Genomic DNA, 15,295 nt, shown 5'->3' on the forward strand with positions numbered 1-15,295 from the left:
GCCTATGGCACTGCGGTGTTCTCTCAATATTGAGTCCTATCCCTCCAGTGATCGATACATGCATTTGTGAGAAAGGTGGCTAGTGTTCGGGGAGCGACCTGGTGGGTATGAATGACAGCAACGTCAGGCCCCAACCCCTCAGATTTCAGTTTTGAGTGCAAGACCAAAATTTGATTAATAATGTGAATTAATCGATGGCAGTAACTTTCCTACAGTCTGCTACTTCACAATGGACCTTTGAATATGCATGCTATTAACTACTCTCAAAACCTAGGCCAGAACCTTAATTTTTTGAAGAATATACTCCTGTTAGCTGCGGGAATGAAAGAAAATGAGAAAAGTCATTAAATTGCACTTATTTTTGGAAGGCTTATTATTAGCACACCCACGTCTCTGTAGTGCCTTCTAGATTTCTAATTTTCTTTCATGTTTCAATTCAATGAAATTTCTCTATGATGTCTCTCCCCACTCATAGAATATTCTCTCCGAAAGTATGACATTCGTCCCTCTGCTACAGCCCTGACTAATTAAGTTGAACTTTATCTGCTTCCATACATCTCCTACATCTCCCATACTTCTCAAGGGCAAGGACTACACCTTAATTCCTGTGTTATCAACATCTACTACAGCACCGGACTCAGAGCAAGTGTTCTGAAAACAGTCTAAATGCACATTATTTAAATGGCATATATGTATTTATGCTCTGTCTCTCAATACGCTGTAGGTTATCTGAAGCGATGGCTCACACCTCTCGCAGAGAAGTCCCTTACAGCCCCTCTGGTGCTCAAAAAGCAAGAGGTCATCCATCCATAAATCCGTTGCTTTGTAAAATAATCCTCCAATTAGAAACTGTATTTCTGATTACAGACGTCTTTTTCTGAACAGATTTAAAATCAAACACAACTTCATCTTTGTTTTTACAAGATCCATATTTGGAGCTCTAACTTTATATTCTACAGTCAGCAGGTGACACAGCAAGTAACTCAACAGAAACGAGAGGATCAGTGTAGATTTTCTCTCTCCACTCACGTTCATGCTTCTTGTGGTCTTAACTCTATAGGTTTTATTCAGCTTACATTCGAAATAGAAAATGATTTACGTTCAAAATCATTTGTGTGAGAGGGGAAAGGCCTAATGATAGCTAGCACCCCTTCCCCCATTACTACCTATTTCTTTCATTTACAGTATATGTGTGTATTTTCACAATTCTTTTGGTAAAAGATTTGCGAGAGAGTAAGCGAGCGTTAGGGGGGCGGGGGGAGATGGAGAGGGAGAGAGAGAATCTCAAGCAGACTCACTGCTGAGAGCAAAGCCAGACGTGGGGCTCGAGCTCATGACCCTGAGATCACGACCTGAGCTGAAACCAAGTGTGGGAAGCTTAACCGACTGAGCCACCCAGGCACCCCTGTATTCACAATTCCATCTTTCAAAGGAAATCCAACTGTCAGACTGAACCTTCATATCTGACCTCACAGTGTAATACCACTTCATCTTCCACTGCACTAGAATAAAATTTACTTAATGTTCCTGAAGAAAATCACCCTTAGGATTGGTGATTTCCAAACAGATTTTGCTATGTGAGGTTCACAAAATGAAAAACTCTTGTTACCTGTGATTTAGAATAAAAAGTTAAATTAGGAAGTGATTGGGGAGATACAAGAACATGGTTTTCACAATATAAATAACCGGAGAATTCATATTCTCCTCTCCTTTATATTAAACCTTAGACTACTGAATACCTTTCTCAGTTATAAGACTGAGTGTGTATGGGTGTACCATAGAGAAGAACTGTAGAACTTAAGGAGAGAATTCTTGGTAGCGGTTGTTTCTGATGACCTGCTTTATCTGTACGGCATGGACATAAAAAGATAATACCTTTAACAAGAGCTCTATAACTTCCGTGTGGACAAGTCCATGCACCGGTTCTCCATTGATGTGTGTGATCAGATCCCCAGCCTTCAGTCCTGCCTGGCATGCTGGACTTCCTTCTTCTACATTCTAAAGTCCAAGAAGAGAGTATATATTCGTAAGCCAACAAATGGCAACCCTAACATCTGCTGTTTCTTCTGGGAGACTATTCTGAGTTAATCAGCAAATGATCATAAGCTCCTAAGAGGAAATCAGGAAGGCATGGTTATTATTCCTTTTCTGTCATCATCCTAAAATAGGACCATTCCTTATAAAATTTCAGGTGGGTGAAGAAGGTAGTTTTGTTTTGTTTTGTTTTTAAAAGAAGACCAGGAAAAAAATTACATAAAAAGAAAAAGAAAACAAACGAAAAAGAAGGGTGGCAAGAGGACTTTCTTTGACCATTTCCACCAGCTTGCTATGCAGACTGGACAATCAAACACGAAAACTGGGCAGAAATATGAGAAATTACCAGTTTTCGCTAAATTCAATGCCACCCCCTAAAGGGAAAGGGCATGAAACAGGTCCCAAATACCAGCTTAACAGAAAAACTGCTTGTAAATAGGCCTCAGCCAACTTATTCATTCTCCAGGATGCGTGGGAGTGAAAACCAACAAGGATGAGAAGCTGCTGCCCTTACCCAAACAATATGGTGCACCGTATAGATGTCACTGTCTCCCACATACACCCGGATGGCTCGGATGGTAAAACCATAGTTCTTCCCGGAACTGTGGATCACGATGGGCTGATGTGGACTGGCGGAAGCTGCTGAAGAATCTCGGCTGGGAGAGGAATCTCGTGAAGAAGAAGGGTCCGAGGACAGGGAATGGGGGGACATTGGACTTCCCAGGGGAGAAACAGCAAACATATCTGCAACACAGAAGCCAGTCATCAAAGCTGATCCTGATCACACAAACATCCATGCAGCCAGCCCACACCGCATTAGCCCTGCCATGAGTGGGAGCTTGGCTACCAAACGAATCCATTCATGTCTAATAAAGAAATAATACAAAAATATTTATATTGCTAATTAGCATGGCTTTCCAAATAGAGGCTATTAAGAAAACTTCAAAAGAGTCTTTATTTTAACTCGTTTTTCAATTAATTCTCTGAAGTTATAATTTCTTAATTCCCTACACTAATTAAAATACACACAAAACCTAGCTCCTACCTGGCTGTGATAGTTCTAGTTAGTACGTTTTGTTTTAATTAGAGAAACAAATCAAAGACGCACAAATTTCAAGTAGGCCTTTACACAGAGAAGACTGTGTGGCCTATAGTAAGAGATCCTCAGGCTCCAAATCTTGCCCTCAACAACTTGAACATGGTCATTCTCAAACATCCATGGTCAGGAAAGGAATTTATCAATGCCCCAGTTGCTTTTTGCAGCATTACTGAACTAGTACTCAGTAAGTGATTTTGATCAAGCAACAGTGAAATGTCAATTTCTCTATGAATCACTCCTCATTTCTCTGATTATAACTGATTGTCTTCATATGTTACCTACAATTCTAACAATTCTGAGAGGATAATACAGGTGAAATAGAGAAATTTTAAGAAAAACTTAGTTCACCTTCCACAACACCAATTCTACTCTGTTTTTCTTGTTTTATAAGCAGACACCCGTCTAATTTACTGTTGCTGTCACTGTTCCATCTGTGTGAATCTAAACAGAGCTTAACAGGTCACGTGAAACTGTGTGTGTGTTTGACAAGAAGAACAATCTACAGAGGAGGCTGAGGTTGAAGGGTGAGCCCGGTCGGAGCCACGCCACTAAGCCCCGGGGCCACTGAAGACTCACCAGGTGCACAGAGTACACTGTGGCCACAGCGAGCTGAAAGTATCCACACTATCACTTCTTCCCATTCTTAGGTCTGGCCAAAGTAGAACAAAGCTAAGTGTCTCACTAGCCATGCTCCTTCACTTTGTGACTACACGGGGCATCTTGGTACTCTTTTGCTGGCTATCTCTTATCTAAAGGTCAAAAGACCAAGTGAGGAGACACACACCGGTGGTCAGCGAACTTCTAACCATGCAAGCAGGAACAGGACAGAGTGGACACACACACACACACACACACACACACATTGAAACTGCTGGAAAGCCAAGTCCCCGATCCTTTCCCTCATGACGGTTTCCCTTATTGCCCCAAATTGAACAATTGCTCTACTTGACCAAGAGGTGGGCTTTCTTACCAGCTTTCAAAAGCGGACTTACCTTCCCAACTGCAGCTGCCCTGGGGCCACTGCCTTTGGGTCATGAACCATCATTCAAACTAGGGAGATAGGTGTTTGTTTTATGGTACTAAAGAGGATGTCTCCCAGCAAAGAGTATGCTAGAGTGAGCAGTAACCCCCACATGAGCATTTGTTTCTGTCAAATTTCTTTCTGCACAAACAGGAAATTTTGAAAATATTAACACTTCCTTTTAGACATGGTCTGTATTCTTCCAAATGCAAGCCATGTGCAACAGAATTCGGTTGCCACTTGCGGTCCCTGGCCGCCATTTGAGTGTTCAGTCACCAACACTAGGGTGCGTATTTCATCTTTTCCAGTGGAATTGCTGTGCACGTAGTGATTTGTGGAGGCAAAACCCAGTTGTGGAAAAATACTGCCAATTCCACAAAACCGTAATTAAGCTCCGTCTTCCAATACAGGGAAGAAAATGGTTTGACTACCAGTAGGAGGAAGCATAGCTCAACAGACAGCGTTGGGAAGAAGTATAATTTCAGTGCTGTCTGTGACTCTCTGCGTCCCCAGAAATGAAAAACTTACGTCCTCCATGTCTATTCCCTCATTAATTAGATGAGGAAAAACTATACTTAGCTTTCCTACACAGATGCTACAAACAGCTCGGTAAAGTATATAAATGATGCCCAATCTAGGGAAGAAAAATTATTCAGAGGAGGTAAATTTACCACTTCACTTGGCGAGGGGGGAGCAGAAAAGGAAAGAAAACAAATACAAGAAGGCTTTGTGGGAAGGAAGCCTGCCTCATCTCCTGATGCAGAAAGAAGCCAGAAGACATCAGCGACACATGCTGTCTGGGAGCTCCCGGGCTCCTGCAGGGAGAAGCCCCCGGGGGGAGCTGTGCTGGGCGGTACCACCCGTTACTGCTTCTAGCCATCCTGCATCCCCATCAGCATTCCAAACTGGGGAAGGGGGGGACACATGCACAAATCACACAATTTCATGCGAGTAGATGTCTCTCTACCTCCTGGGATCATGAGGGACAGAGCACTGGCAGAAAGGGACTTTGTGACCTTCCCCGAGATTTTCTTTTTTTCTGTGCTTTCTAATCGCTGCCGGGCCATGTGAGAAGCGGGTTCACTGGAGGGCTTTGAGGAATTATCTGTACTGTCCACACACTCGCTTCGTCCATTTATCTGATCCAAGTGCTCTGAAAAACTGCCAACTGCACAAAGAAGAAGGGATAAACACATTCAGGGAAATCTGGGACAGGAGAGGCGGGGAGAGGGGAAGAGAGAGGGAAGGAAGAACACACTGGGAAACATCCTCCCCTGTGGCTCGCCAGCCCTTATGGTGTCAGGCAAACGTTACAAACACATGACTTGTCGCGGAAAGGTGCCGTGGAGAAGGAGAGGAAAGAGGCGTCCGTTCGGGTGTCACTCTACCTGTCCACGAGTCTGCTCATTCTCAGCCCATGACTCCCCTTACCTAGAGACTCATTCTTTCTAGAATCTCTATCTTACAACCCTGGTAGTGACAACTCCTCCCCCTCGCTTCCAACCCATGGAAGGCCATGCTATGAACCAGCACCACCTTATCAATGCCATGGCCGCCCACTGTGCACTATGACCATCCTGGGATATCAGTGATCATCCTTAGCAATGCTGTTAATGAGGTGGACAAGGCTGTTTGTGGTAAGTGGACATCACTTCATTTCTTCGTGTAGACGTATGCCTGTGTCACCTGCTACCATCCTCCCAGGACACACCTACACTAAGCTCACGCATTAGTTGACAGGGGTGCGCCTGAGCTGTCACCTTGACTCCTCATGCCATCTGCCCCCTTACACTCTCCGCTCCTTGCAAACTCACAGGATGACAAAGCCTATGACCCACTGTGTTACTCAGTGGCTCACTACATCTTCCTGGCTTTTCCTCTAGGCAGTGTGTCATTCGCTCTGTCCTGAAGTTACCGGACCAGTGCTAAGATCCTTTCCCCTCTAAGCCAGCCGTGCCTTCTTTATTTTTAACCTTAGTAACCCTTAAGAGACACTGGAGGTGTTTTTTTTGTTTCCTTGTTTTTAGTTAGAAAATTAGGACTCCCCTCAGGAGAGGATCCCAAGAGAATGTAACCATGCAGGAAGTGACAAAAAAATGGAAAATCACTGATGTCTGTCTGGGCAATGGCACAGACAAAGAGTAAAAGTTTCTGAGCAGAAGTAACATGCGGAGTCCCCCCAGAGAAAAGGTGAACAGCCTCCCCTTTCGGTTCTTCCTACTCTTGCTTTCGCAGACTTTCAGTTTTCTTTCTTTTTTTTTTAAATCACTGATAGTTTATCTTTGTCCCTCCAGAAAAAGCAATGCTTATCTCATTTTGACTTCTAAATGCTGTGTTACAAGCCCCCCGTGCTTTAAAAACCATCAACACGATCATCACCTTAAGCTTTGCAATCCATGCAGAGAATCTGATACCATTACAAATGATCCTTTGAAAGACCAGCAGGCACATTTTAAAGCACATGACACTCTTGGCCTAGGGAAGAGTTAGGCTGGATAAGACTTAACTCACATTTCTGTTCTGCTGCTGAATGTACCACTCAATTCAATGTACCACTCAAGTTTGGCCTTTGTGCACGGAGTGGGCACCTGCCCTAGAGATGGGGTCCTCGCTAAGGGCAGCTGGGACTTGGGAGAGTGCTGTGGGTGCAGGAAAAGATTCAGACTTCCATGTGACACCCATGTGACCTACAGAGGAAGACAATCCTAAGGGAAGTATCAGCAGCCTTCCTGCTCCCATCCGCCCAACTCAACCTCACTCAAGTCCATCTACTCTGTGCTCTCTAAATAAAGAAATCAACAGCTCAAGGACTTGATAAAAACTGCATCACAAATCAAACACCTCATCTCGAAAACCTTAAGCTTCCTTTTGGGTAAGTTACATGCTCTTCTCCTTGCTAATCCAGGTGGGTGGGACCCTTGACAAGTACAAAATGAAAAGCTGATTCTCTTCACAATGAATAATGGGTTTATTCGAGCACTACACCTAAGACTTCAGGACTTTTACTTTTCACTGATTCAAAAGCAATGTAGTCATGAAGAAAGAGAAAGAGTTATAAAGCTGTACTTCCCTAAATACCCGAATGTGAATATATGGTATTCTTTTCTATCATCCCTCCCTCTTGCCTCTACCACCTCATTTCATAGCCCTGGATATAAGCTGCATTTCTGTTCTGCCAGTGGTGGATAATGTCACCTTAATGTTCTGTAAATGTCAAGGGTTCTTTCTTTTTGACGGTGGAGCAATATAAAAATCAACAAATTTAATTTTACTACAGTCACGGTTTTCAGATTTCCTAATTACCCTTGGCCATGAGCAGATCAGCTCATCTCTCTATTCTGTACAGCCCCCAAGGTCTTTGATTATTTTTAGTGTGTGTATGGGGGAGACACAAGGTGGTTTGAATCAATTAACCAAAATGCATGGCAGGACCTAAGCAGTTTTTTTTTTTTTTTAATTATGAAAGTAATCAATCAACTGCTTAGATACCATTTCCCTCCCGTTCCCTTCAACACTGCCGATGGGGACCAGGGCATGGAGACTAAGTGATCCATCATATTAAGAAAAAATTTTAAATGGAGCTAAGTATACTCTATTCAGAGCATGATCATAAACTAGGAAACAGAGACCTTAGTAACCAGAAATATAAAATACTGAGATAATTCCATTTGACTTGACTACCAAGACAAACTAAAAATAATTAAGAATCTTGGACCACTAGGTTGTGTCTACCCTATTTCTACCTTGCTATTCTCTTGGCTTTATAAAAAAGTAAGGATAAGGGGAATTATCCTACATGGCAATAGAACTGAGGGGAAGAGGGAGAAAGAAATTAAAAAACCCGTATTATTTTTCCCCATGATAAACTAGAAGCACATGTGAAGCTTGACAGAAGCAAACTTTTCAGCAAGGCTGAAATAAACCTAGCCTGTAAAATGTGTTTTCTTGAAATGATCTTAAAAAGAGTTATGCTGTGAACATTCAGTTAAAAAAAAGTTCATAAAAATTCTTGGAATTATCCATGGTTATCAATATAGCGTATTGAATATAGCTTAATGAAAACATTTATCATAGCAACCCTAACCCATATCCACGTTTCATTTTTTTTTTTAAAGCATAAATGCACACTTCTCTGTAGAAGGATATGCTGTGCAAAAAAAAAATGTTGTAAACCAAGTAATATTGTAAGTGCACTTGGCTTGGTCTGAGAGAAATGCAAGTTGGATCATCTAATGACATATTAAGCCTTTTAAAATCCTTTGAAGATACTGTCTCTGCTGTCAAGAAGGTTATGTCACACAAAAGTGCCACTATAAAGTGCTCTCCAAGAAAAGCCCAATCCCCTTGACTGCCTCACCACCACTGAGGGACGCCTGGGGAGTTTCTGTGTCCAGTTACCCAGAGACTGGGACGGCAACATGGGTCTGCAGTGGGGTCTTCATATGCACGTGAAATACCAATTTGAATTGTGTTGGTATTTCTCACTCTCTCCTCCCCTCTTAGTCCTAGATGCATGGAGATCATCTGGGAATCCCACAGAATAAGCATCTCGCTGCACTAAGAGGCTGGTGTGGAGATCTATAGAAGTTATCTGGCACAACATGGCCCCATAACAGAAACCAGCTCCTTCAAAGAAACCACCACCCATTTCAACACCAGGAGGAAAGCTGGCTTTATATCGTACCTTATGGGGGACGTGAGCCGTTTTTTGAGGGTAATTTTGAGCACATCACTGTCTGATACAGTTCCTTACTCCTCACTTTGACTTAGACACAACTGTGCGAGACCTGCTTTTGCATCAACAACAGAGAACACCACACAGTCCTTAGTGAGTTCTGCCTGCCACCCGAGAATCCCACCGAGGCCCAGCGGTGAAAGTGACCTGGCTCTCGGGTCAAACTGAAGCAAGGAGGGCTTGCTCTACGGCCGCGTGGCCAGGAGGCGTGAGCTCAGTTCGTAAGAGCTGACCCCCCAAGTCCTAGACGTGGGGCCGTGGAGGGAGCGGAGCCGCACCAAACAGCCGCTGTCACTGCCTAGCGAGGTCAGCCTGGGATACCCGACAGCGGCCATCACTTCTCAAGGTGGCGGATGGAGAACGGGGGGACAGCAGGCTGCACGCCAGGCGCTTACCCGACAGCGTGGAGCTGCTGATGGTACTGGCGGGCGTGGTGACCTCGGGCTCCTCCTGAGCACTCTCTGCAGGAGGAAGGGCTGGCTTTTCTGGCTCCTCCGGCAGGTCTCTGGGGCAGGGGGCAGCCTCATCTTTCTCTGCCTCTGTTGAAATAGCCAGTTTGGGAAGTGGGCCAGAACTGAGTTTATGTCTGTTGCTTTCAGTATCTGAAGAGTTGGATGTGGATAACTGTTGCCTTAATTAAAAACAAAACAAAGTCATGTATGCATACACACTAGGAAACTGCGTTCAAGGAGACTCTGGGAAGCAATGAAGTAAAAACGGAACTAAGGTAAGCCTAACCAACGCACGTCTAGTGCAGTGGTTCTTACAGCATCCCCTGGAACTAAGGACAAAGGCACATTCTCGGCCTCCATCCCCGATCGAGCGGAGCAGACAGGCTGGGACGGGCCCAGCCATCTGTGTTCTCACAGGGTTTCCAGGAGATTCCGATGCTCCCTCAGGCTGAAGAACCACTGCGCTAGCAGCGACCGCTTACGACCTCTCTTAACAGGCGTTTCACATACATTTCGGAATATTCTGAACTCCAGCTGAATGTTTCTGTGGATGGCAATGTTGTGCTTTTCATTTTGTCTCCGGGGTCTTCCTTCTCTTCTCCGGAATTCTGAGTTATTCGGTCTATGCTGCTGAAAACCTGCGAGGCGAAGCGTTGGCGTTTATTATTATATTCTCGAAAGAATTTGTCAGAAAAGCCCCAAACCTTGGGAGAAAAGTCTGAGAGTATGACAGAAGTTTCAACTGGGACTGTGTATTCAGAAGGTACTTTCTGACGCTGTTTACTTGAGTTCTGAGATGAATGATCCGTGTATCTATTTTTTTCCTCCCTGGAGTGGGGAAGCTACAAATTCATCACCCATTCGCCCTAGCTCGTTATGGACTTTGCATCTGCAAACACAGTCCACAGATGCTTTGGGGTTTCTAAGCCCCGGGATCAATGCACAGCGTAGATGACTTTTTAACCATGAAGTCTATCAGAAAAAAGAAAGTCACAGAGAAAAAGATTTAATGGCCACCAGTCAGGAGTGGGAAGGAGAGAAATGAATTGGAATTGGGCGCAAAGAGAATAATAAATGACCTCTTTCAAGACGTGTGTGTGTGGGGAGGCACTGCATATTTGGTTCTGAGTCAGAGGTGTTTGTTTGGCTTATAAATCACATACATAGATGGGCAGCTTCCTATGATGGGACTGGCGTTTCTGAAGGGGATCAGAGCTTGGGCAGGCCTGAGATCTCTGCAGTCCCACAGGAAAGATGGAAAGAAAAATTGGGAGCGGAGAGCCCGGGGCAGGAAGCACTCCCCACCAACACAGCCCCTTGCTGCTCTCGTGGGAGTGGCCCTTAAATGGCCTGTCATCTACTGCGGTGAGCCCCAGGGTGGCTAATGAACAGGAGACAGCGGGAAGGAAACAGAGTTCCGGGCCCTGCTTGGATGGGCCAGAGCACAGGCACGGGGGAAAGCCTGTCCTCAGCTTCAGTCCTGGCTCTGGGCGGGCTGGCCAGCAGTCCCTCCAGGCAGACCCCACCTCTCCATGGCCTTCCTTTAAACAGTGAGGGCAGCGCCAGCCCATTTGCAGACGCGCTCTTATCTAGTGGTCACGTACAAAAAGGTACGGAACACTTTATAAACCCTACACGTTACAGAAGAGCTGAACAATCACGACACAAAATGCCATGGCAACAGGCAATGCACAGCTACTGAAAATAGCAAAAGGGAGGTAGGGGCCCTCCATGTTCCTTTCCATTTTCCTAGGGCCCTGCCCAGTTTCAGGACTGTCTGGTTTCTTCGTGAATTTTTTCATCTTACCACTATCAGTAAAAAGCATCATTCTCAGACATCGATTTTATTACCTTCTCCCATTTCCAAATTTCTAGCTTGGCTTCCTCCGGCCTCTGTCATGTAACTTACATTTTCTATTACTGGCTACAAGACTTTCTCATTCCATAGCAACTATCCCCAAGGGTCCTAGCTGATGTCAAGGACTCCGACTGCTCCCTTGTATTGTATTCTGTGTGATACTAGGAGGAGGCTGTGCACACAGGGACTCAAGCTCAATGTTCTTTATTAGAGGATCAGAGAAATGGGGGACTCCTCCACAGCCTGGCACTGAACTAGACTCCGTCCCGCAGGGCGAGGTCAGCATATATATGGCTATCGTGTTCTCCGAAGACAGCACTAAGAGTCCAAGTCTGGGCCACTCACTGGTGGAGAGTGAAACAAGCAGGTAGGGACTCTGGATTATCAAGATGGTGGGGTCACTTTTCTGAAACTCAAAGGAATTTTAAGTACAGGAGACCCCAAGCCCCAAAACACTGTGGGTGGTTTTTAGGATCTTGTCCAGCTGCTCAGGGATGCCCACTATCTGGCCAGCGGGAGATTCTCTGGAGAGACCCTGCATGTTTATGCCCCATTTCACTTACTTTGGAAAACCTGTGTGAACAGGAGGAAAACTGCCTTATTTCCACATTAAAGTCTTCATCGTTTGTGTCATCTTCTTCCTCCGTCTCCATGTGATGATACTTCTCTGATCGAGCTGCAGAGAAATGTTTGGGAACAGTTCCAATTACTCCGAATTTCAGCTTGTAATTTAGATATATTAATTAGGAGCTTTTATATCAAAGCAGCCTTATGTGTGAGAACTCACAGGTTCAAGACTGGAGGTTCTATCCTAAGTGGAGATAATTTTCTACAAAGTAAAGGTCAAATAATGTTTTATGTCAGATAATTCACGTACTATCAAAATAACTTGTATCATCCTCGGATTCCAGTTGGGGAATAAATTCTGCCTTCTGTCTCAGCAAACTGTTCCAGTCTAAAGAACGGAAGAATCGATGCTGTTTGACTTCGTAGGCACCACCTTGGGGCGGGGAGGGAGGGAAAGGACAGAGGGGAAGATGTTAAACTACCCTCTAAGCAAAGCTTTTAAGAACCCTCACGCCCCCAATCTATCAATAGAGAAATAAAGAAATCATGGAAATCTTACTTTTTCATTCAACAACCAACGCCCCCCCCACAAAAAAATTTCTTCCCCATAATTTATCAGCAGAGGATTTGATTTTGCTAACAGCAGTTGCTACAGCACACTTTTTCTTTGTTAATTTTTCCATGACTTCCTCCATTTTTCAAAGGTTAATGATGCGGCCACTTAAAATCACATTATGCTGAACCTGGGGACATGGACGCACATTGGCCCAAAGCAGACTCGCTCATTACAAAACCAAAGAAATTCTAACAAGGCGCAAAATGTGTTCACAGCAATATTTCCTGGGGAGGCAAGGTTAATAAAGATGAATTTTTCCTGAATAGTATATAATGGTTTCCATTCAATTTTACTGGATTGCTCGTTAACATAGGTAGGACTTTGATTCTGTGGATTACAGATTCTTAAGTAAGAAACTGGCAAACCTGTTTGATAGATTTATAAAGCATGGGATGAAAATTAGTCACAGTTCTTAAGTTTTAGGCCTTTTTTTTTTTTTTTTTGCCAAGTCAGCATGACTATGCAATTTGGTAAAATTTTTTTAATTCAGTTCATAGTTTTATTTTATTATTTTTAAAAAGTATTTCTTTTTTTTAAAAAAAAATATTTTATTTATTTATTTGAGAGAGAGACAGAGACCATAAGCCAGGGAGAGAGGGAGGGGGAGAAGCAGATTCCCCACTGAGCAGGGAGCCTGATGTGGGACTTGATCCCGGGACTCTGGGATCATGACCTGAGCTGAAAGCAGACACTTAATCGAATGAGCCACCCAGGCACCCCTCACTTCATAATTTTAAAGAAGGATTTGGAAGGGCAAGTCCCATCCCCCAGGAAAGAGAAGAAGGCCCACATGTTATACAGTCGTAGCGTGAGCATCAGGCCCCTGCCCTGCCCGCTCCCCCTCCAAAAAAACACTGTTAAGGAGGGAGAGAAGGAAGAATCTTTCCTGAAAAAACACCAGGAAGAGAGATTTCACACAAGACTAATAGAGGCTCTAATCGCCTCCCTGCCAGGAGATGCCCTGTAGGGGTGACGTAAATGCCTCTTTCATGTACTTATCATGCTTCCCACCCCTGTCCTCAGGGCAGTATGAAAAAAGAGGATGAGAAACGCAAAGTGAAGGAGAAATGGGTCTGGGTGTTGGGGCGGGGGAGCTGTCTGCGTGGTTCAGAGATGTGGCTGTGTCCCCATCAGACTGCTCTAGCGCAAGGGGCAGATTGTAGCCCCAAACCCAGCCAGGACAAACGAGTGTATGGAGAACAATGGACAGAAAAGAGAGAAGTGGGAAAATCACCCCAAGAAAGGGAGAAGAGATTCTTCGTTACTAAGCATCGGATAAGAATCTTTGTCCAGGACCGTGCACGGGCATTCTCTGTGTTTCCAGCACAACAGCGAAGTCTGAGAGCGACCACGGCGGCGGCAGCGCTAGCCAGCTCCGACAGGAGGGCTGACTTGGACAAGGATTGCACTACATGCTAGAGGCATCTAGTTTCCTTTCATTAAATCACTGAGAGCAACCCCGCAAAGTAGGCATTCTGTCAACTCCATGTGTGGATGGGGAAACAAAGCTTAAGCAATAAAGCATACTGAACCACGAGCACCTGTTAAGTAAAATTTGGAGAGGCTGAGCTGAAGTCTGTTTAAAAAGGGCCAGGCCCATCCTCAGTGTCACAAGGCCAACACGCCCACACAAAGCTGCCAGATACACTCTCTTCCAGCGTTCTTAGCTCAGAGAAGCTGAAAGATCTTAAGCATCTATCCAGCTCCCTCACTGTGCCAACGACACTGAGGTCCACAGAGTCAAGTCCTACTGAGTGGTGCACCACACACCACGCTGCAGGACACTCACTTCCGCTGCTGTTCATGGGGACACACCAATGACAGCTGATACTCCGAGGTCGCTCAGCCTTACTCAGAGAAGCGCAGTTCTCTAGATCCAAGGGCTCAAAGGGCACTTCCAGACCATAGCAGTGGGAGGGTTTGGGTTTTCATTCCCCCACCCGCCACTCTTTGGAACCCAAGTCGGGGAGAACATTCACTTCATCTCTGTGGATGACGACAAGTGGGTCCTCCCCACAGAGTCACAGCCCATGGGTGACCCAGCTCACATTTCTCACCCTTTGGCCTTTGTGCTTCCCCCCCTACCCCCCACCGAGAAGAGGCTCCCTGACCACGGAGTCCTGTTCCTCATGCACTTTCACCGAGATGGGGAACAAAAGAATTAAAAGGACACACTGGTGAGAAATGGCCTCTGGGCTAAACTGCTGGGGCAACATGGATGATGGCATTATGAGCCCTATACAAATGATCAGGCACAGGAACTCAGGCAGGTGACAGTGCTCAGTGCAAGAATTCACCATGCAGGGAAGGAAAGGGAACGGATTATGTCTGGAGCTCTGGTGATGCACTACGTTAACGTACTTGGTAGCTTCATGACCACGTTTGCATTCAGTCCTCGCAATCATCCTGAGAGGGGTACAATAACATGCCCATTTTTCTAGATTAGGAAACTGCAACCCAGATCATGAAGAAACTACTCTGTATCTCCCAGCTGATACCCAGGTGGGAGTCAGTCACCTCTGAGCAGCTATGAAGTCCAATATACCAGACTGCCACTCAATACTTCACAAGTTCAAAAGTCTAGTTCAAGTAGGACAAGTTTCCAAATTTTAAGTTATGCTTTGCACTAATGTTCTCCCCCTTGAGTTTTTCTCTCCTTTCATGGAAGTTTCTTAAACATCCATTATGTTCTTCACACCCCTCTTCTCAGCCTCTCTAGTCTCTCAGGCAAATGTGAATTCACACATTTTCACGGTGCATTATTCTGCCCGCTAAATATGCATTAAATCCAAAATGCTGTCATTGGAAGCAGCATGGCAGGCCTGCGGGATTCTCAGTCTCATTCTCTGGGCCCTACTGGGATCTGTCACGTTGGACCTGCCTGTTTGGCAAGTACTTTCTGAAAATGCTAAG

At 44.9% G+C, this 15,295-nt stretch overlaps 1 protein-coding gene across 11 annotated transcripts in view; it reads right to left on the minus strand.

Annotated features, from left to right (window-relative positions):
- The window catches only part of MAST4 (microtubule associated serine/threonine kinase family member 4), a 543,729-nt gene that overhangs the window by 15,886 nt on the left and 512,548 nt on the right, over positions 1-15,295 (minus strand). For 10 of the 11 annotated variants that reach the window (XM_032404301.1, XM_032404300.1, XM_032404298.1 and 7 more), the window contains 7 exons: positions 12,077-12,199; positions 11,763-11,875; positions 9,852-9,979; positions 9,285-9,520; positions 5,122-5,322; positions 2,549-2,778; positions 1,876-1,998 (listed from right to left, as the gene is read on the minus strand). In XM_032404301.1, the coding sequence (XP_032260192.1) occupies positions 1,876-1,998; positions 2,549-2,778; positions 5,122-5,322; positions 9,285-9,520; positions 9,852-9,979; positions 11,763-11,875; positions 12,077-12,199 (1,154 nt within the window). The remainder of the gene's footprint in view (positions 1-1,875; positions 1,999-2,548; positions 2,779-5,121; positions 5,323-9,284; positions 9,521-9,851; positions 9,980-11,762; positions 11,876-12,076; positions 12,200-15,295) is intronic. The other variant, XM_032404307.1, reaches the window with a different exon arrangement.

This window comes from Phoca vitulina, unplaced genomic scaffold (assembly GCF_004348235.1).
Source record: "Phoca vitulina isolate PV1807 unplaced genomic scaffold, GSC_HSeal_1.0 scaffold6, whole genome shotgun sequence".
In the NCBI taxonomy this organism is placed as follows: Eukaryota; Metazoa; Chordata; class Mammalia; order Carnivora; family Phocidae; genus Phoca; species Phoca vitulina.